This window comes from Phodopus roborovskii, unplaced genomic scaffold (assembly GCF_943737965.1).
Source record: "Phodopus roborovskii unplaced genomic scaffold, PHOROB, whole genome shotgun sequence".
Lineage (NCBI taxonomy): Eukaryota > Metazoa > Chordata > Mammalia > Rodentia > Cricetidae > Phodopus > Phodopus roborovskii.
The window spans coordinates 14,035,176-14,061,013 of record NW_026126563.1 but is presented as its reverse complement, the minus strand read 5'-3'; the positions used below and the strand labels follow the sequence as shown (position 1 = coordinate 14,061,013).

General features: G+C 47.9%; 1 protein-coding gene across 1 annotated transcript in view; it reads right to left on the bottom strand.

The window, feature by feature from the left end:
- Positions 1 to 5,843: 5,843 nt before the first annotated feature.
- The window catches only part of Lama3 (laminin subunit alpha 3), a 197,625-nt gene continuing 177,630 nt past the window's right edge, over positions 5,844 to 25,838 (bottom strand). Inside the window, exons 69-77 of the mRNA XM_051202047.1 lie at positions 25,151 to 25,304; positions 19,958 to 20,127; positions 15,476 to 15,659; positions 15,048 to 15,188; positions 11,400 to 11,559; positions 11,171 to 11,301; positions 9,038 to 9,131; positions 6,977 to 7,096; positions 5,844 to 6,264 (exon numbers count right to left, since the gene is read on the bottom strand). Of these exons, the coding sequence (XP_051058004.1) occupies positions 6,119 to 6,264; positions 6,977 to 7,096; positions 9,038 to 9,131; positions 11,171 to 11,301; positions 11,400 to 11,559; positions 15,048 to 15,188; positions 15,476 to 15,659; positions 19,958 to 20,127; positions 25,151 to 25,304 (1,300 nt within the window). The 3' untranslated portion in view covers positions 5,844 to 6,118. The remainder of the gene's footprint in view (positions 6,265 to 6,976; positions 7,097 to 9,037; positions 9,132 to 11,170; positions 11,302 to 11,399; positions 11,560 to 15,047; positions 15,189 to 15,475; positions 15,660 to 19,957; positions 20,128 to 25,150; positions 25,305 to 25,838) is intronic.

Here is a 25,838-nt window from a genome sequence, read left to right as displayed (position 1 = left end):
CCAGGTATACTTCTGACTAGTTCAAGGCCCCAGCTCCTGCCTACGCCTCCCACAGGTCTATCGGTCTATTGCGGCTTCCCTTGGTGTACGGAACACAGGGTGCATTCTTGCAAATACACCTTCCTATGGAAGACGAAAAGCCTCAACAATTCCCTTGATGACTTTCGATAGTATAGGCTAGATCCTGGCTCAGTTCTAAGTCCTCTGCCCTTTATATCCTAGAGCTAGAAATGAACTGGGAATGTATGTGATGCTGGTTTTCAGTTTTATTTACGCTTGCAAGGAAACCAGGCCAGACATCAAGCTCACCTTTGCTGACCTTCCCCTCCCCCATTTGATTCTCTTGGGAATGAAACCCACTTCAGTGATTTCAACAGTAGCAAGAACTCAGAAACTCAGTGACTGCACCGGCCGCAGAAAAAACCAACACAGCAACAACAGGAAGCAGACGCAGACCACCGTGGCAGATCACCATGACCTCTGACCCTTGTTTGACCCTCGGTATTGGCAGCACCTGTTGCTCTCAGGGCCCCCACTCCTGTAGCGAGTCGCCATAGGAAAGTTGGGTCCAGTCAGAGAAGCACAAATCACAGCCCGTCGCTAGGCCTGTGTGGCTTAGCACTGTGTGTGAAAACAAGGATTTTTATTGTGTGTGAAATCAAGAGCAGGAGTAGGAGGCTGCCAGGTGGAAATGCCCAGGAGTTCTCTGCTCACAGCTTCCCGGGAGCTTCAGGTGAAATCCCGCCTTTAAGTGTGCACTTGAGGCTAGTAACTTGGAAACGCTTACAAAGAATGCCTGCAGCGGGCAGAGGCATTTAATCAGGATCTGGGTGGACAGGGTATTAGTTTCCCCTACACCAGTGGTCCTCACCTTCCTAATGCTGAGACTCTTTAACACAGTTCCTCACATTGTGGTGGCCCCAACCATAAAATTATTTCCATTGCTACTTCATAGCTGCAATTTTGCTACTGTTATGAATCATGTGTTTTCTGATGATCTCTGTGGGTCACGGCCCACAGGTTGAGAACCATTGCCCTGAACTGAACCCAGGGAAGAGGCAGCCTGAGAGAGGATCAGAGGCAGAAAGGGGAGTGTGGCGCAAACCGGAAGCCTGAAGCATGCATCAGGGGTTATTTCTCTCACTTCAACCCTGCTCTGTGCTGATTGGATTCACAGGACTGTGGAGGTCCCGGACTGCATCCTGACTGAAGCAGATGAGTGCTCTTCCCCTTTTCAAAAGTAACTGTGAAGGGCACATCACTTGGGCACACCCCTCACTTGTGTTTGGGAGCCAGGACAACTGCTTAGCCAGGATAACTTTTCAGGCCTCTCCTGAGGGCTCTGCTGGTGGGAACAGTGGCTCCTGACAGTCAGGAGGCTCCCGCCATCACACGGGGGAAGCTGCCTCACCAAACAAGACTCCTCATGGTGGTTGTGATCTTCTGAGGCTGGGTGAAACAGTAGCTAAGAAGCTGGCCTTTGCAAAAAAACAGTTTTATGGAAAAGGATGCTTTATGTTTTTCTTTTTTAAAGTGATTGAATTAAAATTGATTTGCACATATTCATTGCATTATATTTCATTATAATATTTTCATATATGTATGAAAGCTCCTGGAGCTGGGCAGATGGTTCAGCGGGGGTGGATGGTGGGGGGTGGAGGGGGGTGGGGGGAAGATGTAACGTCCAGGAGAGGAACTGAGCCCAGTTCCCAGAACCCATAACTGGCAGCTCAGAACTGACTGTAACTCTAGCTCCAGGGGATCTGACCTCTGCAGGCACCTGCAGAAATGTACATATCACACACACACACACACACACACCTATACATTATTTTTTTTAAAAAAAAATTAAATCTTAAAGGAAGCCACATCAATTTACTGTAGCTAAAGTCCATTTATTTCTAAGACTTTTTTAAAATTAAGGTTTCAGTGGCCATCTCTTATAAATGTCTCATTCTTCCTTTCTGGAGAAGGGGAAAAGGACCCATCCTTGAACACGGCCAAGGCCAGGGGTTTGGCCTCCCAGCCAGCTGGAATACCTTAATCCACGCATTCCTAGTCCACGAGTTCCTAGTCCACGCAAGACCAGACCTAAGGGTTGGGAATAGACATCCGTACTGCAGACAGCCATAGTACAATCTGAACACCACTGGATGAAGGAAAGCCACGCAGGCTGCAAGCTACACAATGAATAACCTGATTCTTGTCACCTTTTATAAAATGGAAAATTAAAATAAATAAAAATTTTACATTCACAAGCTTTTTTCCCTCTCCACCCGCCTGTGTTTATTAAAGCTCCAAGTTCCCCAATAACCACTCTCCTTGTACCTGGATAGCTGATGTTCATGCTACCCATAATGCACACTGCCAATTCCCCTCTGCCTCCTCCCCCAGAGAACCACCTCTCCTAACTTACTGGAAACAGCAACTCCCTAAATCCCCTACCCTTACACAGAGCCCTCTTTCTCTCCATCCTCATCTCTCCTCCGCCCTGAGTCCTCCCAGCTCATCCCTACCTAGGCCACCCTCTTGCCACCTGTCATTAGATTACTTTGCTCTATAAGCCAACCCTTTCCCAACAGACAAAACACTGCTCAGTGTTCTTAGAGAGAAAAAAAATCTACCTTCATCTAAGTCCTCAAAGTTCCTTCTTGTCTTTATAACCAAAGTTTTTGGAGACTCATTAGCAGCGACTGCTGACCTCGCTCACCTCCCTTACCCTGCTTCGGTATGTGGTTACCTGATCTTTGCTCTCTCTCACCAGAGGCACCAGCTGCAGGTGGCAGGGATGGCCATGTTCTCCAGGGGCCTGTCCAGACCCCTAGAACTGTCTCTGCAGCCACACTGCCTTCTGCGGTCCTCAAGGATTTCGTTTTTATTCTCCTAGGCCACACCCTGTCTTCTCTGCATTTGCTCATTCCCGTCTGCCTGTGATGCTCATTCCCCATGGCCTTCTGTGTCTCACATGACTTAGCCCAGGCGCTTCCTCAATCTGTTGAGATGGTTAAGAGTTACTTCCTGCTTTCAATGAAAGCACAAAATGGCTTCTGACGTTAGGGAGCATCAGGGATTCCCTAACGTTTCCTGTGTGACCCAGTTGATGTCCCCTGCCTGTAGCAGCTCGTGGTCTGTGCTGCTTGGCCTTCTAAGGGAAGGCCACACTACATCCTTGTCCTGATTCTGTCAGTGGACCAGGCACGTCTACTGAGGAGATGACTTTGCTAAGAAGCAGCGGCCACTCAGATCCTAAGGTAAACAAAAAGCCTGGTCCTAGACCTTCACTCTGTATTCAGCCATGTCAGTCACTTCTCTTGCTGTAACAACCAACAACATAGAGGAAAGCTTTATTTTGGCTTATAGTTAAAAGCTTGGGTGACTGACTGTCCAGGCAGCCAGCTGTTTCCTTGATTTCTCGCATATTTTGGAAGTCTTTTGCTTACACTTCCTTCTTACTCAGGAAATATTATTTCCTTCTCAGATCTCTGATGGAGTTGAAAACTTTATAGTTTTAGTTTTCATTGTTACCAGATTCAGAAAAGAAATTCACTAAGGAAAGTGTATAAGGTTGAGAGACATAAAAAGATAGTTTTGGTAATGCAAGTTACAATAGAAAGTGAATTAGGTACAACCTTTTGGACTTACCAAGACAGGATAGATATGGAGTATTTTCTCTGAATTTGTCAATTGTTAACAAACTAGACATTGTTGATGTATTTATTGCCTGTATATATTATGTATAATTATTGTACTTATTGTATATGATTTTTCTTATATTAGTTATAGCCCTCTTTATATTTTAGGTAAAAGGGAGAAGGTGTGGTTGATGGGGCAGAAGATGGGTTGTGGTGTTTTCCAGACAAACACTGGGGGTGGACATGGGAGGGGTGGGTGTGGGAGCCATGGGGCTAGGCACTGAGCCAAAGTTCTCTGTGGGTGAGAGAGGCCAATTCTCATCTAGGAGGGGAAGTTGTTGTGTTCTGTCCTGTGCATTTTCTTCTGAAATGGAGCTACGAGGAGCGTAGCAAACTTAAAAGCCTTATACGTGGAGGAGTGAGGCCAATGGTACCCTGAGCATTGCTGCAAGGGGCAGGCGCATGAAGGCACACAGCTGCTCCCTGCAGGCGCATGAAGGCACACAGCTGCTCCCTAAGGGTTTGTTTGATGTTTTCCTTCCAAAGATCAGCTGTTTCCGAAAGGCACGTGGAACTGTATCCACCAGGTTTGAATGATCACAAAACATCAGAGAAAGGTCAATGGACCTCACAGTTCTGGCGTTCCAGGGTATGAGGCCTGGTGATGTCATTGTAGTGGGAGGCTAAGCCCAGCAAAGCAGGCAGCCACATCTTGAGGCAGGAAGCAGAGAGAGGTTGTTAGAGTCCCAGAATCCCTTCCTGAGCATCTCTCCCAATGAACTAAGAATCTCTTAAGCTCACATCCTAATAGTTAACCGGGAGGACCAAACATATGGGCCTTTGGTGGACACAATATCCAGACTGTAGCAGGAGCCAATGGCAGCCTTGCGCTGACACGGTCACAGTGTGACTTGATGTCCCTGTGTCTGCTTTGTAATTGACAGACAGCCCCCGTGACGGCTCCACTGAAGAGGCAGAAACATTCTTTTCAAGGAGCATACATTTCTAACTGGAGAATGGCCTAGTGGGATTGCCCTGGCTGGATTCACCCAGGGTTCTCTGCTGAACTGTCAGTTGGGGTTTACTCAGCAAACTCGGATGATTGGCTGTTCTCCATGTTGTTATTATAGAATGGGGGGAGCCCAATCACTGAGATTAAGCCAATACAGAACTGTCAGAGCTGGAGAGATGGTTCAGTGATTAAGAGCACTTGTTGCCTTTCCAGAGGACATGGGTTTGATTCCCAGTGCCCCCATGGCAGCTCACAGCCATCTGTAACATAACTCCAGTTCCGGGGGATCTGACACATTTTTTTCTGGCATCAGCAGGCACTGTTGGGTCTGCATACCGCTTACAAGTATGCAGCACTGCTGAGTCATAACCTGGCAGATCCTGTCTGTGAAACAGTGAGAATGGAGGAGAGAATCATACATGATGGTCTCACATGCCAAGACCACCTCTGAGGATCTTTCCATCTGAAAATCGAGGTATTTTGAAGCACCCGAGTTGCAGTCAAGCAATTCAGCTCAAGAGTGGACAAAGCATCCCCAAAGATCACCACTCAGGTCCCGTTAAGTACCTGCGGTGGTAGGGAACTGGCTGCCTCCGCAGGACACTGCAGCGTGTACGGCTTGGTGGGAGGCGTACTCAGGAGGACTGTGGTGCAAACAACACAAAAAAGCAAGTAACTCAAATTCAGAATGGAGAGCATGCAGCTCTCAGGAATCTGTTACAGGGTTATCTTATTATACCCAATGTCGTGGTTTGAAAGAACATGGCCCCCAAAGGGAGTGGCACTATAGGAGGTGTGGCCTTGTTGGAGGAAGTGTGTGGGCGGGCTTTGAGGAGGAAGTATGTCACTGTGGGGGCGGGCTTTGAGGTTCTTATCTCAAGCTTCCCTCAGTGTGACAATCAGCTGACTTCCTGTTGCCTGAAAGATGTACACATCACTTCATCCTGCACACCTCCACGCCCCCGTAATGTTAACACGCCTCCATGCCCTCAGCATGGTAATAATGGACTGGACCTCTGAAACTGGAAGCAAGCTCCCCCAATTCAATATTTCCCTTATAAGATTTGCTGTGTTCATGGTGTTTCCTCATAGCAATAGAAACCCAAACGAAGACACCCAATATTTCTTTTTTTCCCTAGCAAACAACTAGAAGATACAGAAACTACTTGCCTTTCACATTTTAAAGTTTTGTATTCATAAAGTACTCTAAACAGGCTTTTCTTTTTAGCAACCGGTAAAAAAGAATTAAAGGCATTTAATTCTTAGTGGAGAAAATAATATTAACAAAACATTGTGTACGTGTTTGGATAACAATGTGTTCATTTTGTTCAAAAAATGGGATTTTTATATAAAATACATGTGTAGCACCAAATGGCAAAATGAGATTGGTGCTTGAATGTGTGCTGATGGTGTCTTGACTTTGTGCAGGGAAGGGTGATGCACTGAGCCCTTGGCGCTATCTCGCTGTGTAGGGTTAGTGCTCGGGACAACCATTCAGGCTGACAGATCCTTGGACTTCTGCAGCTTCGGTGATGGGGACAGGAATGTGGTTGACTTGAATATTCTTCAGACAGCCAAAAAATGAGTTCCACACAGGGAGCCTAAGCATTTTCAATTTGTCTGAAAGAGGAAAGGAAGAGGCACTTGATGGGCAACTCATGCCATGAAATGAACGCACCTGGATGTTAAGAATATTATTAGAAAGAGCCGAAGAGACGCCATGGCTCCACCCACCTGGCTGCTTCCTGCCTTCCTGCCTGTGACACACTAGCAACAAAGCTGTTCTTTGCCTCTGGATAAGGAACTTCCCCAGCCTGAATCAATAGATAATAACTCTCAACTCTGCTACCTTTTATGGGTTATAAAAAGACTATAAAATTAACAAGCAGACTATCGGGAGGGACATAAAACAAGGAAGAAATAAAAGGCTTCTTGTAGGCAACATTTCAGTCTTTGTATGTGACTCCATCTTAACCTGCCCCATTCTTCCTCTTGGCTTCAACTGTCAGCTCAAAGGCTGGGAAGAGAGATCATTATTTTTCATCAACTTACTTGACCACTTGCTGACATAGGCTTCTGAGCTAATGGTGCCTCTTAAGGAGGGATTACAAATGACAGGCCTGGGACCAGGGGAAGCAGTACATGTGTTCTGCACTACCCTGAGATGGGCCTGGATGCTGAGGTAAAGTACCTTGCCACCTCCACTGAATACCCAGGGCTGCCCTGCCCTATACACATGTGTTAGGGCACCTTAGCTGTTGGGTTAAGAAGAAAATGCCAGGATGTGCTGGGGTGCAACACAGGTGTAGAAGTTGGGGCTGGAGTAACTGACCTGGGACACCTCCAATGTACAGTGACGCTCGGGTGTTGTTAGGTGGGAAGGAAAGCTGTCCAGCTGTGTAGCTACTGTCTGTGCCCAGCTCCAGATGCAGGACGTGCTGTTTAATGGAGACTAGAAGAAAGAAGGGTGGTTATGTCTGTCACCTGAGGAGAGGCTTCCCTCCCTCCATCTAATATCTGTACTCTGGTGTCACCATTGTCATTAATCACTGGACCCTCAGGGGAACTGTTTGAAGGCATTTGGTCAGCCTTGGGGAGAAAGTCAACACATCACTCCATAGCAGCCAGGATTTGGTGTTCTATACACATTCCTAAACTGAATCCCTAAACTGAGCCTATGGGTTGAGTAGATAGTGAAGTTGGTAAAGTGTCTGCCTTGCAAGTGCGAAGACATGACTTCAGGCAATCAGACTCTTCCTAAAAGCTAAGTGCTGAGTGTGGGTGTGCTTTTGCAATCCCGGTGCCAGGGAGGCAGAGACAGGCGGATCCCTGGGGCTCACTCACCAGCCAGCCAAGACTACTCGGCAAGCTCCAGGCCAATAAGACCCTGTCTCAAAAACAGGTAGCCTCTGGCCTCCACAGGCATGCGCACACACACGTACCCGCACACTCAGTGAATCTGCAAAGACCATATCAACACACTACTCACTGAGACACTCGCTGAAGGCTGAACAGAGCTGGCACTAAAGACATGGGACCCAAGCTCTGCTCTCATGTCTCCAGGAGCCATGTTCATGTGATTGGACCCCAGCCCTGTTCATGTGATCTGACCTATGCTACTTTCTCAGAAGCCAGGGTCCATCTGTACAAACTTTGGTCCTCAACACTCTGTCTTGATAACTGTATCTCACTGAAAGACAGATGGCTTTTAAATTAGCAAAAGAAAAAAGAAAGAAAGAAAGAAAAAAGGGTAGGAAAGAAAAAAAAAAAAAAGATTGCTTCTTACAAAAAGGTATTTCAGTCAGTCCAGGCTCAGTTATTTCTACACTTGATCTTAGCCAAAAGGCAAAGAGAGATAAAATTTGTTTGTTTATTGTTAATTTACTTGTTGACAGGGTCTCATACTGACCTCAAACTTAATATGCACCTCAAGGTGACCTTGGACCTCTGACCCCTAACCCAGCTCTGTTACCACAGGGCCACTGCCATGCATGCTTGTGGGGATGGAGCCCCGGGCTCTGTGTAAGCTAGGCAAGCATTCTACCAACTGGCTACACCAGCTTTAGGCTTATATAGCTCTAAGCTAACACCCACACTTGATGTGTTCACTTTCCACCGGTGTGAATACTTTGGATTAATATTGAATAATTATTGAGAAAATGACAACGATCCTTGATGCTTACTGGATGCTCACTGTAGATAGTTACAAGCCACACACTTAATGAATACCCCTTCCTTTAACATTCACAGACCTACAGCATTTTATCTTCATTTTAGAAAGGAGAACACATCGGTAAGGAGTGTTCAAGTAATTTGCCTGTAGGAAGAGATGAAACTTAAAGCTGGTTTCTTTATTTTTTATTGTGTGTGTGTGCGCGCGCGCGTGCGTGCGTGCGTGCATGTCTGTCTGTCTGTCTGTGTATGACTATGTTTGTGAGTGCAGTGCCTAAGAAGCTAGAAGGGGCCACAAGTCCCCAGGATCTAGAGATGCAGGGGGTTGTGACACTCAATGTGGGTTCTAGAAATCACACACAGGTCTTCTAGAAGAACAAGAAGTGCTCCTACTCACTGAGTTATCTCTCTATCCCCAGACACTTGGCTTCGATGGTGTCGTTACCGAGGAGTTCAGAGCCAAACCCCAAACCACAATGTTATTACCACCTTCAACACCGGGCAGGGCTGGGCTAAAGAAAACCCTCCACCAAGCTATCACACCCCAAACCCAGCACATTACGGGGAACAGCTGGGTTGAAAACAGATGTGGAAACTGGAGACGGGGCTGGCTATAGTACCTGGTCCAGTCCAACCCTTCCAGTTTCCAGTAGATGGACTGACTGGCTTTGAGATGTTCCCAGAATTTCCATGTGTGTACCAAAGGTTACCAGTACCATACCTGCCACCGAGTGCCACTTTCCATCACACAGAGATTGCTTTGGTGTGATCGATGCCAAGGTCCCACCTGCCTCACTGTCCATTGAGGCTGTGACCTGAAACACACATACATTTGGCCATTTCCTTCAGAAGGGCACGTGAAGCCACCTTTCCCTGCCAGTTCCCAGGGAGCATGCTAGATATTGACCCCCGACTCTTGTACCAGGAGACCACAGAATGACCAGAGTTTCCAGAGTTTCCCTCTCACACTCCTTCCAGGCAAACATACCAAACTATGAATTTACGTCCTGCCTAGAACAGCTGGTGGCAGCAACGGGTTTTCCTAACTCCTCCTCCCAGCCCTCGGAGCTCACTGACAAGCATCCATCACTGTCCCAATGTGCAGCAGTGACTGCTGGCAAAGACACCTGAAATTCGGAACTCAAAAGTGCTAGCACAGGTCCATACCTAGCTGCAGGACCAGCCAATTCCAGTCGCCCTCCATCCCCCACCGAGTACAGTGCACATCACAGGGCTCTTAAGTTACAGACTGTATTGGACAGGACGTGAGCTTGGGACATTGTAGGCAGAATCTCACCTCCCTACTCTGCAGGCTGTGGACTCCTCCAAGATCTTCTAAGGTAAATAAAATGAGAAGGCTAAAATCAGGGTATTTATACATAATTTACACCTGATTTGCCTGTAGCTACATGGGGCAGGCCACTCACACGCAGGGTTTGAGCTAACCAATGTCCTTGCAGTCATGAAGGCCACCAAGTCTCAATTTTGTTTTCTTGACATTACTTCCTTTCTGGAGGTGGGTCAGTGAAGCCCCCCCCCATGCCTTCCTCTGAAAGGCCAGCTCCCCATATGCTCACACGGCTTCTTTGTGTGCATGACTGGAGCCTCACACTGGCTCATGTCTACAGCTTCAGCCTGAGTAAGGATCTATGGGCAGTTGTTGGTTTCTGGGAAAGGAATGTCATTGTCTTCTAAGGCATAGGCCCTGGCAAATGGCCTGTGCTCCTGCAAATGACCCTCACCCATATGTCAGTGAGCAAAGCCAACTGAACTCACTGTAGAAGAGGGGACTAGGAGGGGCGCAGAGAGCATCATGGGTAAATATGTTCACTCATAGATATGTGGTAAGGAAACCTATTATTGTGTATAATTATTATGTAATTATATACTGATACATTAAACACTTTAAAAACACATCATAGTGGCTGGTCCAGGAGTAGGGTACTGAAATAATCTCCTTGATTAGAGTGTTGGGGATTCTATGTTTGATTCCTAGAAATAGGAAGAAAAAGTATTATAGGAGTTTGAGCCATTTTATTGTCACCTGGGACATTCTCTCCCATTTTTTTAAATAAACCATAGAAAGCTAAATGAAAGAAAATGGGCAACGTACATCTTCGACTCAAGGCCTGAGCTACAGGGAAGATTCATGAAGAATTTCATTTTAAAGATATGAAATGTGGTTGTTGAAAATAGGGCATTGACTCAGGACAGCATTAATGGAGGGAGGACCCATGGAAAGCCAAGGGGGTGGGAGCCAGCGAGCGGCTTAGCCACAGAGACCAGAGCGAGGACAAAGGGTCCAGAGTGGATTCCTCGCCCTGGAGATGGACATGAGCTGCTACATACATGGAGGGTGAAGAAAAGGAGGGTGTGAGCATGGGTGGGGTGTGTGGCATCTCCTCTACTCTTGGCAAAATCTGCAGATTGGAGACTCAGCTTCCTTTGTCTGCAGCCACACTACCCTGAATGTACCCAATCTTGTCTGACCTCAGAAGTGGGCAATGTCTGGCCTGATTAGTATCCGGATGGTATAGCTATTGTCTATATTTTATTGACACACTGAATCTGAAGGGATTTGAGCAGCTTCCCCAGGACCTTATAACTAAATGGTGTCTCCAGATTTCAGCTCAATTTGTTTGACATTTCACAATTTTCAAGATGAATCAGAGGAAATACGGTAACATGACTTGTTAATAAAAACTGGAAAGTTAGACTCCAAACCAGTTCTGTTAGGTATAATATTGCGTTCCAGGCATAGGTAGAGTAAAAGTGTTAGGTATAATATTGGATTCAGACTTACTGAGTCTCTGTTGTTGGAATATGCCTCCCCCTCTCTCCCATGTAAACATACCTTTCCTGCCTCCATGGAAACACTTAAGCGCTGTCCAGATTGGCTTCCTATGTGTATTAAGGTCCCAGTGAGACTCCTTGGGCGAATACTGAAAATGAGCTGGAACTCTGGCCCCAAGGACACAGAATTGGCTTCCAAAAGAAAGAACAAGAAACAGTTAAAACACCATAATTAGGAGAGAAGATGGCTCTTCAGACTCACAGATGTGCACTCTGCCAATTGTTCTTACCCAGGACCACATGGCCTCCTCCTTGGGAGAAATAAATGCCTTTCTCCAAAGAGGCACCTGAGCAGCGAGACACCCCAAAGCTTGCAGAGGGGGAATCCAGGGGTCTTGAGTTCAACTGGAAGTTCCTCAGGCACCCCACAAAGCTGTGTTGGGGGAGGCTCTATAACGAAGCAGAGGGTAAAAAGTTCATGGTGGGTAGCTCCCAGGAAGGCCAAGGTGAAGGGCATGAGGCATACCAGAGATGTGTAGGTGTGAAGTTTGGAGATGTCACTTAACCAAATGCTGGGAGTGGGCTGCAAGTTGCTAGTCTGTGCTCAAGTAAGAACTAGGAGGGTCAACATGACGCTGGTTCACACAGGCTGAGCTACAACACAGAGAATTCCGCCTTACAGTTTATATAGCTCATCCTTCTTTGTAGGCATGAACCATTTCTTAGGGCTTTGTGAGCCAGCGTGATAGCTTAATGCCAGTTCAAGATGGCTCTCCATCTCGTTAGGTTTGGTGGACTTCCAATAAACCACGAATGCCAGGACATCTGAACAAGAAACTGTGCCCCTCATCAGTACCTTTGTGGGGCACCCCTGATTGCCCGGGAACAAGAGTTCCCAACCCGGATCCAGGTCTCCAAGGGTTTGCACTACCTTGTAGTGTATAGCAGATGTTCACTGCGAGCACATCCCATCCTCTGGGGAAAGCACTGTAGCACATTTACCAAGTTCACAAAACATTTCTGAAATCCCCAGTTTTAAGGGAGCATGGAGACATGGTGACCCTAGAGATGTGTATCGTGCTGGTGGCAAGTGGCCGCCAAGCCCTCCTCATAAATTAGTTTTTATAACAGTTAATATTGTCACCTTGACAGGATCTGGAATTATCTAATAGAGAGGCATTGGACATGCCTGTAAGTGGGTATCTAGATGGGTTAGTTGAGGTCACATCACCCCATGGGCAGAGGTCTTCACCCAATAGAATCCTAGCTGCTTCACTGCTCACCTCTGTGTCTAGCCGTGAGTGGGCTGGACCAGTCATCGGACACTCCTGCCACCACAGTGACTGTACCTTAGAACCCTGAGCCAGAACAAACCCTCCCTTCCCAAGTTGCTACTGTCATATTGTCGCAGCAGTGTGGCAGTGTCTAACACATTTCCTCACATCCATCATGCTAGATAACTGAGCTCTGTATCTGAAACCAAGTGCAGACGCCACAGGCTGGGGCGTGATGCAACTACAAACTCCAAGGGGTGGCTGCAGTTCTGCTGTTCAGGGTCACTGCTGAGTTTTAGATTCTTACAGCTGGAAACTTAATGGTCCCAAAGGCCACGCTAAAGCCTGCTGTGGCATTACGGGGAGGCTGTGCGTCCTTAGGAGGCAGTGGGGACCACTGCTGGCATGCTTACCCGAGGGGCCCTGGGATCCTCATCCTCACCTCACTCTTGGCTTCCTGGCCAGCAGAAGGCTTTGCCCTGTTAGACATTCCCTGCTGTGGTGCCCCTGCCACAGAGCCAAAGCAACAGGGCCAAGCAACCATGTCATAATAAAATCCACTACTTCATATGCCAACTAAAAGTTCTTTAAATAGAACTTTGTGAATAGGTGCTGCTGTCTGCCCCCACTTAAGAAGCTAGATGTGTTAATGAGGTTTAAGAGAACCTATCAAGGTCAAAAGAAAGCCCTAATCACACTCTGAATAACCTGTGATTTTCCTAAGAGGAAAATGGGCTTAGAGGTTGGAGAAAAGTCAGTGTTAAAAGCAAGGATACCTCGGCGTGCGCCATAGACACTATTGCATATTATACAAACATGGTACGAAGTATTGTTGATAGTCATACAAAAGTCGCAACATATATAGTCATTCTTTATTCCTTGCTGTGGCTTTGGTACAAAGAGTAGGTCAGGTTGCACCCCATGGAACGACCCCAACTCTGACTGGGTCACCCTGAAGCACTAAAATCTAAGCTGGTGGACAATGCCTGCTTTAATTATATAATTTTCCAGGTCTAGATTCGAGCCTGGGCCCCTTCTCTAGCTCATGGCAAACAAACATCACACCAGAAAGGGGAGGGAAGTGATGGGAGATGTCATTCTGTAAATATGTTTCTCATACTGGTTAATGAATAAAGTACTGTTAGCAATAGAAAAGCAAGATAGGAGGGACTAGGAGACAAGGAGGATTCGAGGAAGTAGTAAGGAGGAGTCAACATGGAGAGCCGGGAGAGAGCAGACTCTCCGGTAAGATGAGACCACGTAGAAATACTTAGATTAATAGAAATGGGTTAATAATTAAGACAGAGCTAGCTGATAAAAAAGTAGTACCTGGCCAACAGCTTTATATCGAATACAGTGTCTGTGTGTTATTTGGGGCTGGCATGGCGGTGGGACCAGGCTGGTGGGGAAAAACCTTACTCCTAACAGAGGAGACTGCATCTGGGTGAAGGATAGCTCCTAGTTCTGAGCTGCTCACAGTACCACTGACCTTAAATGGCACGGGCACGGCCAGGTAGTTAGGGCATCCCAGTGAAGTTGTCGTGGTGAGAGAGGGACAGAGGGAGGCAGCGAGCAAGAGGGCGGTGGCCCTTTTGAACTTTGCAAGGGCAGTGAACCATATCTCATATTTAGTGTCAGGATACTCTCAGCTGTCTCAGCCATGTTCCCTGGTTTGACATACTGCTGTCATGTCTAGGAAGAACAGTACGATGCATGTGGTATGAAGATCTTTGTGTTTTCCATCTGGAGCTGGAGATTTCAGCCCAGGCCCTGGGCCACCAAGCACAGCATCTACGGCAAACACCCCTCCCCCTCCCACTTCCGCGAGTCTCTTTGGGGCCCTCTGATTAGGAAAGGAAACATGCTTGGCTTTGTGCCAATGCTAATGTGCCTGAACCACCTCTTGACTTCCTTGCAAACTACTTCCTCCACAGGAGGAAGCGCAGGGCAAGCTATCTAGCTAGACTTGAATGACGCTGCCATCCCCATGGACTCATTTCTGTGGACATTTACTATTCGTGATAACAGACGTTGGGTTATAAAAGTAAGAAAGGCCCTCTAAAGCACATTTCGATTCAACAGCAGGTTGATAGGCAGCGGCAGAGGAAGACCATGGTTATGGTTTTGCAAAGGTGCCATAGACTACCAAAGCTCGGGATACATCATATTAGCCCAAAACCTCTGCCTCAAGCTGGAGACACGGCTCAGTGACTAAGAGCACTGGCTGCTCTTCCAGAGGACGAGGTTTAACTCCCAGCCCCCACATGTCAGCCCGTAACTCTCTATAACTCCAGTCGCTGGAGACTCTGATGCTCTCTTCTGGCTTCCACAGACACCAGGCACACATATGGTACGCAGACATGTATGCAAATACCATGTCCACATAAAATGATAAATCAAAAACACCTCTGCCCCTTTCCCTGGAAGCGAAGCTAAGACAGTCATGTTGCTAATGCCATAGAGAAGCCCACAGTAACTTCTTAAATGCCTGTGTCTCAGCCTGGACCGTATGGTATGTGTAGGCTCTGGAATGCAGAACGGGCACTTCCTTTGTGGGCTTGAAAACATTAGCTATGTTCAACAATTACTTAAAGGATTTTGAAGTCTTAAATGTCTCGCATGAAAACAACTATAATGAGAATTACTTTTTAAAAATAGCTTTACCTTCAACTTCCTTGACAATGAAAATCCCAGGTAAGCCTGTGCTCTGGGAATGATGGTAGAATTTCCAGGCAAACTGCCTTCCTGGGCCCTCAGCCCATCCACAACCAAGCGTGCCTTTCCTCCACTTTGTCCAAACACCACCTTCAGGATGAAGAAAAGAGACAGGGTTTACCTCTGTTAACTAGAACCGTATTTTAATAGTGGTCATAGGAAACTTGAAAAAAACGTTTTCTAGTCCTCAGTAAGTTTGTAAGGAGAAAAAGGTCTCCTTGTGTATTATTGTCACCATTGTTTTGTGAGGTTATGTCGGATATGGAAGAGCTGGGATTAGAGCAGTGCTAAATAAAAGGCTGTTTGAAAGTGAATGAGTTGACAGGTACATGGGATGTAGAGATTTAAACAAAAGAGGAACAACCCAGGGCCCTCACCGTGTGCCACTTCCCGTCATGGTGTCTCTCTTTGCTTCTGAGCCTCAGTTTCTTCCCTTCTGCCCCCAAAGCAAAGACGATGAGTCCGTCTGAGAGATACAGAGCCATGAAGGAGTTCTTGGTGCCCGTGTAAAACACCAGCCCTTTGGAGGATGTTGTCTGTATGTCCACAGAAAACTGTGACCTGTGGATAAAGAGAGAGGGGGGACAAGAACTTGACATGCTTGCCTATAATCCCATTTCTCAGGAGCCAGGGGCAGGAAGGAGGGTTACGAGTTAGAGGTCAACCTTGGCTGCCTAGACTTTCTCAGATATACAGCAGAAAGATACTTTCATAAGTAGACAAACAAATCAACAACAACAAAGAAAGAAATGGGCAACAGAGGGAAACAGATGCCCTCAGCTCCATGCACCTCAGGAGAGGAGTAGAGGTGATCCCACTCTCCATAGACATAGATACTTCCAGAAGCCAGGCCATACTAGCTGTTGGTAGTTTTGTGGTACAGTTTCCTAACTGTGTTGGGGAGTTGCATAGATTTCCTACAGTAAGTTTAGCTAGTGGTATAAGTCCTAGTATGTGGCAAGAAGGAACATGCTGGAACTTTAAAAATCAACATTAAAATGGTAAAATTCACATGGCCTACAATTTGCCATCCTCACCACTTTTGAGTGTCCAGTTCATTAGTGTTGAGTCAATTTAATAGTGTTGTACAAGGCCACCTACATAGATGCTCTTTGTGGGAAACACACCCTCTACCCTATAACCAACAGCAAGCAGAACTAGACACGTTGTCTTTTTGTGACCGGCTTAGCTCGCTCACCAATACAAACTGTTTAAACCCAATGAATGTGCCTTCCATTTGTGTCTGTTTCTGGGGAGGGAGACGGCAGGAGGACAGGGGCAGCTTGAAAGACGAGGATATGACTAAGGAATCAGATGAACACTTTCTACGGGACAGACTTAACACGGAGGCAAGGAAGTACAGATTCACCTTCTCCTGCTCTCCGTACTTCTCTGACCCCCAGACCTCAACTGTCCTAGAAGAGGAATTACAAAATGTTATGTAGCCAAGAATTGAGAGCTAGTATAAATGTACATGATGGCTTCACATAATTTCAAAAGCAAGATAAGCAAACTACTTTATATTAAGATTTCTACCCATCCATCTACAAACCAGCAAATCCCCCAGCAAACCTTTTGTGAGGGCTCAGTGTGTACAGGCACTGTGCTGGGACCATGTATCTATGGTGCATGGGGACCACCACCAAGTTCTTTGAGGTACAACACAAAAACGCAGTAGAGATGCAGGCGTCAGTGAGATGTAGGTACCCACTCCCCGGGGCTCATGTCTACTACCCACTAGAGGACTGAAACCCGGTTTATCTTGCTACTGTAGCTATATGGGCAGGTTCTACTACACAGTATACATTTAACAAAATGACTAAATGAGCAAAGGAGGGAATGAATAATTCAGAAGTATAATCTGGGTGTGGAAGACAACATCATACTGTTAATTCTTTGCTTTCCAACATTGTGAGTCTAAGATGCACATTTGTTCATCAGATGAACAGGTTTCCTAGAGGGCAACATTCTTCAGGATGAACAAGAACCCATATTTGTTCAATGAAATTGCCCAGATGGCCCACGGCTCCATGTTTCTCCTGACGTGTCTGATCGCCGGTGCCAGCTTAGGAGAATACTGGATGCACTCCAGAACGCGCAGCACTTTGCATACGTGGGCTCACTGATCGGACTTGACATTTGTTTTCCAGACTGTTTCTTTAGGCAGCCTTCTTGCAGAAAAGACTAACTAAAATTTCAAAAAGGCAGGAGTAGATTCCTATCCCAGAATATGGCAGAGCAGCTAGGAGTCCTCATTGCCAGAGGAAATGGGGGGGGGGGGGAGATCAAGAATGCACTCACACAGTCATTGCTGGGTTAAAGTGGTGGCACCAGCTCTGTGGGACAGGGAGAACAAGGCTAGGATGCAAATCAGAATGAGGGCAAAGCTCGCACCAGAGCTGGCAACTTCCCCAAGACAAGATCGTTAAAACATCTGGGACTGGGGTAGCTGGCGACTGCATGTACTAACTACTGTGACAGTTAACCTTGACTGTCAACTTGACACCTGTAGCATGTCAGAGTTTTAGCTGCCTGAATGTCAGCAGCACCACACCAAGGGCTGGGGTCCATAACTAAATGACAAGAAGAAAGCCAGCTGTGCATCAGCCACCCATCTCTCTGCTTCCTGACTGTGGGTGTGATGTCACCTCATAGTCCTGCTACGTTCTCTGCCACAATGGACGGTACACTCCCTCAAACCATGAGTCAAATGACCTTTTGTTCTAAAGTTGGTTTTGTCATAGAGATGAGAAAAATAGCCAATATTGTAACAATCAATTTTATGCCCCCTAACCACCTCCTTCATCTTTCAAAACATTATCTGGATGAGAAAGCATCAGGATCTACTTTGAGCAGGTCACCAGGCTGAATGCACGAAGGGAGAAATGCTGGGGCAGGAACTGCAGGGAGAGCTGCAGGAGAAGCTGCAGGGGGAGCTGCAGGGGGCTGCAGGAGAAGCTGCAGGAGAAGCTGCAGGGGGAGCTGCAGGGGGAGCTGCAGGGAGAGCTGCAGGAGAAGCTGCAGGGGGAGCTGCAGGAGAAGCTGCAGGGGGAGCTGCAGGGGGCTGCAGAGGGAGCTGCAGGAGAAGCTGCAGGGGGAGCTGCAGGGGGCTGCAGAGGGAGCTGCAGGAGGGTGCTGGGGAGCTGCAGGGGGAGCTGCAGGAGAAGTTGCAGGGGGAGCTGCAGGAGAAGCTGCAGGGGGAGCTGCAGGAGAAGCTGCAGGGGGAGCTGCAGGGGGCTGCAGGGGGAGCTGCAGGGAGAGCTGCAGGGAGGACTGCAGGGGGACTGCAGGGGGAGCTGCAGGAGAAGCTGCATGGGGAGCTGCAGGGGGCTGCAGGGGGAGCTGCAGGGAGAGCTGCAGGGGGAGCTGCAGGGAGAGCTGCAGGGGTACTGCAGGGGGGATACTGCAGGGGGAGCTAGGAAGAGCTGGGGAAAGCTGGGACAGCCAGGGCAGCATCTGCAGCTGCCCTTTCTTTAAGATAACTGATTGTTGCCATTAAGGTCAGCTTGGCCAAGAGAGCGGGTTAGACAATGGGGCCTCTCTTCCCAGAAGTAATGACGTCATTAGGAGAAGGACCAACTGAAGGACATCCGTCCACCTCCTGCTCTGGTCTTCTGCAAGCTGAATTTTGGGAAATGAGAGGTTCTGAGATTCTCCCTGGGGCCACTGCTTGCTCAGGCTTTTCCTTTGGATCGTTCTGACCGCCATATCTCTGAGTCATCCTGTGAATGAGCGGACTTCCAAGGGCCAGTCTCCTTTCAAACTAACCTGTCCCCATTGTCAGGAAATCAATATTGACTCCTTTAACTGGTGAGAAAATGGAGAGACAAGTAACCATTAGGTAAAATGTCTGGCAGGCCCAGAAGAGGAATGTAGACTTAGAAGAGTCATATTAGGTATGGAAGTCACAAAGACATGCCCATGTCAATCAAGGCTTGTTACAGGCACAGGGTAGTCCCCAATGGTCATATTTCTCGGATCTGCTGAATGTGACAGGCATGATAAAACATAGACACTTGTGCCCAACACTGACCCTCCTGAGGGGGCCTCCTCTGCAGGGCACCCGGAAAAACTAGACCGCGTCCTCAGAGCAACACTTCAGCCTGAAACCCACTCCATTCTCCATTGTCCCCATCCCCGGCTCAGGCTCTCCCAGCCTGTCCCTCCTGTCCCCTCCCCACAGCCTTTCACTTCCCATACTAAACCCCTGCCTCTCCAGACGCATGCTGGCATCCATGTCACCAAGAAGCCGAACTGGCATATGACACAGCCAGTGTGTAGCTAAGTACAGGCCGAGAGCCAAGAGTTCCCTGGGCCCTTGTGCTGCTGTTTAAACACTGACAAGACACCTGAAAAGGACAACCCTTGCTTTCCTCCTTTCTTCCGGCATCATTAGCATTGTTTGCTCAGCCCCTCCTCCCTGGCAACCCTTAGCATAAAACAGCTGAAAGCATTCTCTGGGAACGCTCTATCTGGCCCAAGGCTTCCTAAGAGAATGATTTCCCTTTCAATACAGAGCACAAGAGAAGAAGGGTGATTAATCACACAAATAACAACTCGCTTGCAGGGTGGGGCGCAGCCTTATTTTTAGAACACCTCCAAGTGTCAGAGCTAAGCTGATTGTCTGGGCCCTGAGCAGCAGCAGCAGCAGCCACATTTCCATCCCTGCAGTAGAGGAGGAGGAGAGGACGCGAAAGCCCTCCACCCCTGCCTTATGCAGGCTACTGTCCCCAAAAACCCATGCCACCCCCTTCGTGAGCATGGAGTCCTGGGGGTGAGACTTCTCTGGAAGTCACTGGCCAGGAATTGAACAAGAAAACATTCTTTTTGAAGAGAAAGATAAATAAAAAGAGAAATACCCGGGTTTCAGCAGCTCCTGGGGAAGCTTGAATAGCAAGTGGCTGGTAGGAGTGTCCCCAAACTGGAGGGCTCTGTGAGTGGCTTGGGTGTTGAGAGGTGGCACGCAGGACTTCCCATCTTGCCATGCCACCATATTGCTTGGGGAGGCTGGAGGTGCATCCTGCAACAGCTGGGAGGGAGAAGAGACACTATGAGGATCCAACGGGGAACGGGGAGCGGCAGCTGGGGGCAGCATGCTCGCCTGGCTTTCACTCTGGAATCCAAGGGATGCAACCAGCAAATGGTCCCAATGGGACTCTACCGCCAGAGCCCTTCCAGTGCCACTTACACGGAGATAAAGGGGAAGGTGAAAACATTCTCAGCTTCCTTACTCTCCAGCAGACCCACCCAACCCCGCTCAGGGTCCCAGTGTGGCTGTGGCTTGGGGGCCTTTTACCTTCAGGAAGTTATGAAAGAGTTGGAAGGCATGGCTTTGGAGAATCCAAACCCCCTTTTCTTTTACTTCCTTTGTGGGAGAGTACATGTTACTCATGCCTTGCACAAGTCCATCCTCTCTAGGGATCCAGCACTCCACCCAGTGTGGACCATCAGAAGCATCACTGCTCTAGGGATCCAGCACTCCACCCAGCGTGGACCTCTCAGCAGACACTCAGCATGAGGGGTCTACAGCCTGAGTGGGGCACAGGGCCAAAATGCTGCCACCTTCCTTTGCACGCAATTCCCTTGGGCTTTTGTAAGCAGGCCAAGTTAGGACTGAGAGAAGGGACAGGAGGGTAAGGGCGCTGGACCTGTCCTCATTATTGTCACCATTGGCTGGCACACAAAAAATCTGTCCTGTGTTCAACAGCATTTGAACTTTAGTTGTAGAAGAAACCAAGTCTCCAGATTGCCCCCTTCCTCACATCAGAGTCCAGATTCTGGGGTCCAGGTCTGGACCACGGGGCTCAGAGCTCAGTGGGGATATCCGTAGTCAAGTGAAGGCCGAGATTTGCCTTGCTAGGGGTTGGCTCAGGAATGGACCCAGGACCCTTGCTCCTGGACAATGACTCCGGAGGGAAGCTGTTGGAAAGGGCTGCTGGTAAAAGATCTGTCCTAGCAGAGAGAAACCAAAGCAGAATCCATTGTTTCCCTGCTGGACATTGCTCAGCGAGCAAGTGCTTCTTAGAACCAGCCAAGAAGAGAGAGAGACCAGCAGAGAGAGCTGGGGTCAAGCTCCCTGTCCTACCTAGCACTGGACAGCTCCATAGGTGGGGTCCTACCTTCACTTTAGTGGCTGTGAGAATATACACCACCGACAAAAGCAACTTAGAAGAGAAAGGGGACATTGAGGCAGGCTCCTGGAGCAGCTGACCAGATCACATCCATTGGCAGGGGAAGGGAGAAATGCACGCAAGCATGCCTGCTGCCCAGCCAGCTTTCTCCACTGTAACACAGTCACTTTCAGGCTGGTTCTCCCTACACCAGTCCAGGCACTCAAGACCACGCCCACAGACACACCCACAGACACCTGCCAAGTGTTCAGTCTCTCATTGAGACTTCCTTCTCTGGTGATTGTAAGTTAGGTCAAGTTGACAAACAAGCCATCGCAGGTAGAACTGTTGTCCTTGTGAAGCCCTTTTTGCAAGGAAAGTTCGGAAGTCAGCAGTAAAGAACTTCCCTTAATCTGCCTTCACAATCAGGTGTTCTAGACAGCTACAGCTGTCTGCAAAACCAAAGCTAGGTATTAGCATGGGCCTCCAAGTTCTAGTTACTCAAGAGGCTGGGACAGGAGGACAGAAACATAGAAGCCAGTCTACGCAACTAAGTTAGACATGGTCTCTAAATGAAAGTAAAGAGTATTCCAGAGATCGAATGCTTGTCTAGTAGTGCACACGCGCGCATGTGTGCGCGCACACTCACACACACACACTCACACACTCTCACACTCCCCACACCACACATACACCCACACTTACCACATCACACACACACACATATGCCACATATACACACAGCCCACCCACATACACAAATCCTCCCCATCACACATACATACACCATACTCCCCCACTTCCCCTCACCCTGCAAACATACCACACACACATACCACACCGAGTCACACATACATACCACAAACATACACCACACCAAGCCACGCACACATATACCCCACACCACACACATTCCCCAACACACCACATACACACACACATATCCCCCACCATATACACACAGACCCCCCCACACCACACAAACACACATAGACACAGCACATACACACACAGTGCCCACCCACTCATACACACACCCCCACACACATATACACACCACACACAAAGAGAGAGGGAGGGAGAGAGAGATTCAGGGCTGCAGAGAGGTATAGACTACTAAATAAAAACAACCCAAGCTTGCACACTGTTGAATGGAGATGTTCAATGATACCCATCAAAAATCAAGTGAACTGGCCCCTCCTGAGAATAGAACCCAGCCTGAGGTGTGCCTGGGATTACTCCAGCAGGCCCTATTGCCTCTTAGAAAGGCTTTCTTGTCTGTCAGAAATATTGGCAACATCAAAACAGGGCAGTTTAAATAAACACCCTCTGACACTGTTAACTCCTCCGCTGTCTTGAGCAGCAGCATCCCTGAGGGAACCCGGGCCCCTCTACCTCTCCCACACATCACCCTGTGTCCCCTGGCTGCCCTCTCTGATGGACTTTGCTCTTTGTCTGGATGGCTGTAGTAGCATGCCAGTTTGACTCCTTGTAATTATACTTTTTCCATGACATATCATCATAAAGGTTGCTGTTAGCTTAACATATTTAATCTCCCAACCAACAGTTGAAGATGTCCAAGTTACCTGTGTCACTAGCCTGGCCTGGCTTCAGTGTGGGATTCACCAACCCCCAGCCTCCTTTCTCTACCAAATTTCACAGAGCTCACTAGGCTTTTGTTGTTGGGTTTTTATTTATTTATTTATTTATTTATTTATTTATTTATTTATTTATTTTGGTTTTTGAGACAGGGTTTCTTGTATTGCTTTGGAGCCTGTCCTGAAACTTGGTCTGTAGACCAGGCTGGTCTCAACTCACAGAGATCCACCTGCCTCTGCCTTCCAAGTGCTAGGATTAAAGGCGTGTGCCACCACTGCCCGGCTTCATCAGGTTTTTCAAGCTAGCAGAGGCTTGAGGAGCACATTCAATGGGAGACACTCTGATTAATGTGATTCTGGGTCCATCATTTAATGACCAGGTATTCTTGGAAAAGCTTAAAACAAAACAAAACAAAACAAAACAAAAACCCACTAATCTGAAATTTAACATCTGGACCTGTCCAGTTTGCAGTTTCTTTCTGAGGAATGTCGTGTGAGCAGATCACCATAGACCTTGTATTCTCTCCACTGCCAAGCTATTCATAGCAGAAATAATGTAGGTCATCTAATCCGGAGCTTGTGCAGAAGAGGGACACGTTAGAGAATGCATTCATTTGCCAATGTCTCTCAGGACAATGGTCCCTTACTCCCTGTCTGCCTAGGCCCCTAGGAGATACCAACAGTTTCCCACCAGTTCTCCGTGACCTGTCTGCGTGACCTGCAAGCACCTATCCCTCAAAATGCCACAACCTCTTCTATTCCTTCTCTTTCTCTCCAATGCTTGTCCTCCATCTCTCTATAGCATCACCATGTAGTCTACAATCCAGCCTGGACACCCCAGAATTCTCCCGCCTCCCCAAATCCAATTATTGTCTGAGTTAAATACTTTTCTACCTTCTGATTAATAGTGGAGTCCATTCCCTCCTCACCAGCTCCACGACACCCCCATAGACTTGGTCGCAGCACTATCAGCTTAGAAGAAATGAAATGCCTGACTTCATTTCTGAAGGGGCGATTGTAGATGCAGTCTTCCCATCGCAGTAAGACAACAACCCCTGAGCATCCATGACGTGAATTTCCTCTAAACAATACAGAACACTTGCTATTCAGTATTGTCTGTCAATAATCACCAAGCGGCTGGGGAACACAGCTGGGTGGGAAGCAAATGTCAGTGTTAACTAGCACTGGGGCTGGGCTGCAGCAGCACGTTCTGCTTGATCAAGAACCAGTGCTTCTGGAGACTGACCCAGGGCCTCACACATGGTAGGCAAGCACTCAAGTACTGAGTTCTCCCTGAAGTCCGGCAGCTTGCTCTTAGAGGACACAGTCCCATTATCTTATCTTCTGCTCTTAGGATAAGTTGCTCATCTGTCCAGACCTGAGCCTCCTTCTCTGTAAGATGTGTCTAGTGATGTAAGAAAATGTACCCAGGGCTGGATCAAGAAAATGCACAATGGCTGGGTCAAGGATACTTATCCTTCTTATTGTCATCTCAAGCTCAGAGCAAGGGATTACTAACTTCTCATCTTGGGTTTAATTCATAACAATGGTCACACTCCTTCCTCCACAACAGCAAAAATGACTTCATTACCTGGAGGGCCAGGCAAACTACAGCTACCTGGGCCTCTTACCTAACTGGTCATTGCGCGCTGTGATTTTAAAAGTCCTTGTCTGTTTAAAATATGCAGTCCAAGCTAAGTCACCCTGTCTTTGACAAAGCTTGGATGAATGAGGATACCTTGTCACAGAGGTGGCACCAGGGGCAGAGAGGACATTTGTGGGGACCTATGTAAGAAGGGTCATACTGGTTGCTTTCACAGAGTGAACTCACTGCATTCAATTCAGCTCCATTTCTTTGGAGACTGCAAAAACTGTTGCATTTTTATTCAAGATACAAAATAAATGTTGAAGAGGAATCACTTTGTCATATTTTCGGGGTACATGTTTGTGTAAACATGAGCATGTGTGAGCACGCACAAGTCGGAGGCGGCGTCAGATGCCTTCCTCTATTGCTCTCCACCCTAGTTTTTGAGATAGGCTTTCTCACGGAATCTGGCTGGTCAGGGTCTTCACCTCCTCTGGGCTGGATTACAGATGCATGCTACTACACACGGCTTTTTACAGGGGGGCCGGGAACTGGAATCCACAGCCACACGTTTGTGCATGGCCCGACAACCTTGCTGACTGAGCCAGCTCCCCAGCCCTGGTCTTGTCATTTTGGTGACTGTCCACGCTGGTGACCCTTTGTGCCACCAGCGACGGGTCAGTGTCCTACCCTTTCCCATCCTCTCTCCCTAGGCTGGGTCAGGACAAGTAAAGCCCCAGGTAAGGCTTTGACACTTACCTGATTGACATCAAAAGTCCTGGCCTTGCTAAATCTCTTGGGACCTTTAAACAGCATCAGAAACGGTGGCTTGTTTAAACTGCAGCCTCCCAGGGATGCATCCTTCTTCGTAGATTTACTGGCCAAATCCAGGACTTCAGGACTCTGTGACAACCTGAAATGAGGGCAAAATGAAAGCTACGACCGAACTCTTGCCTGTGGAGGGAGACTCACCAGTAGGCAGAGAGAGCTTGTGGCAAAGGACATTCTTACTGTTGTGAACTTTCACTGTGCAAATCACATCTGCAACACAGAAGGGCCCCAGAACCCTCTGTGGACTTGAAGTATGGCAGGGCTGGAATACTAGTTTATTCTTTGCAGTGGGGTATTATCAATAGGCAGAGAGGGGAGTGACGGGCATGGGACAGCATAGGGACCTCGGTGAACATCAGTATGCCACAGAAGCGGGCCTATGGAAAGATGTATGTGACTGTGCTTGTTTAGCTGTGTGTGTTGTCTTATAACGGCGGACGCTCTTGTCACATACCTCCCGTGTTCTCTACCCCTCCCACGACCTGCTCCTGCCACTGAGTACATGCTTTACCAACTATGGACAGGCGTGAGAACTGTGGGCCTCATCTTCGTCCAGAAGGTTCATGCCCGCTGGATGGTAAGAGGGTGTTGGTGCCATTCTGGCAGGCTGAGGTTC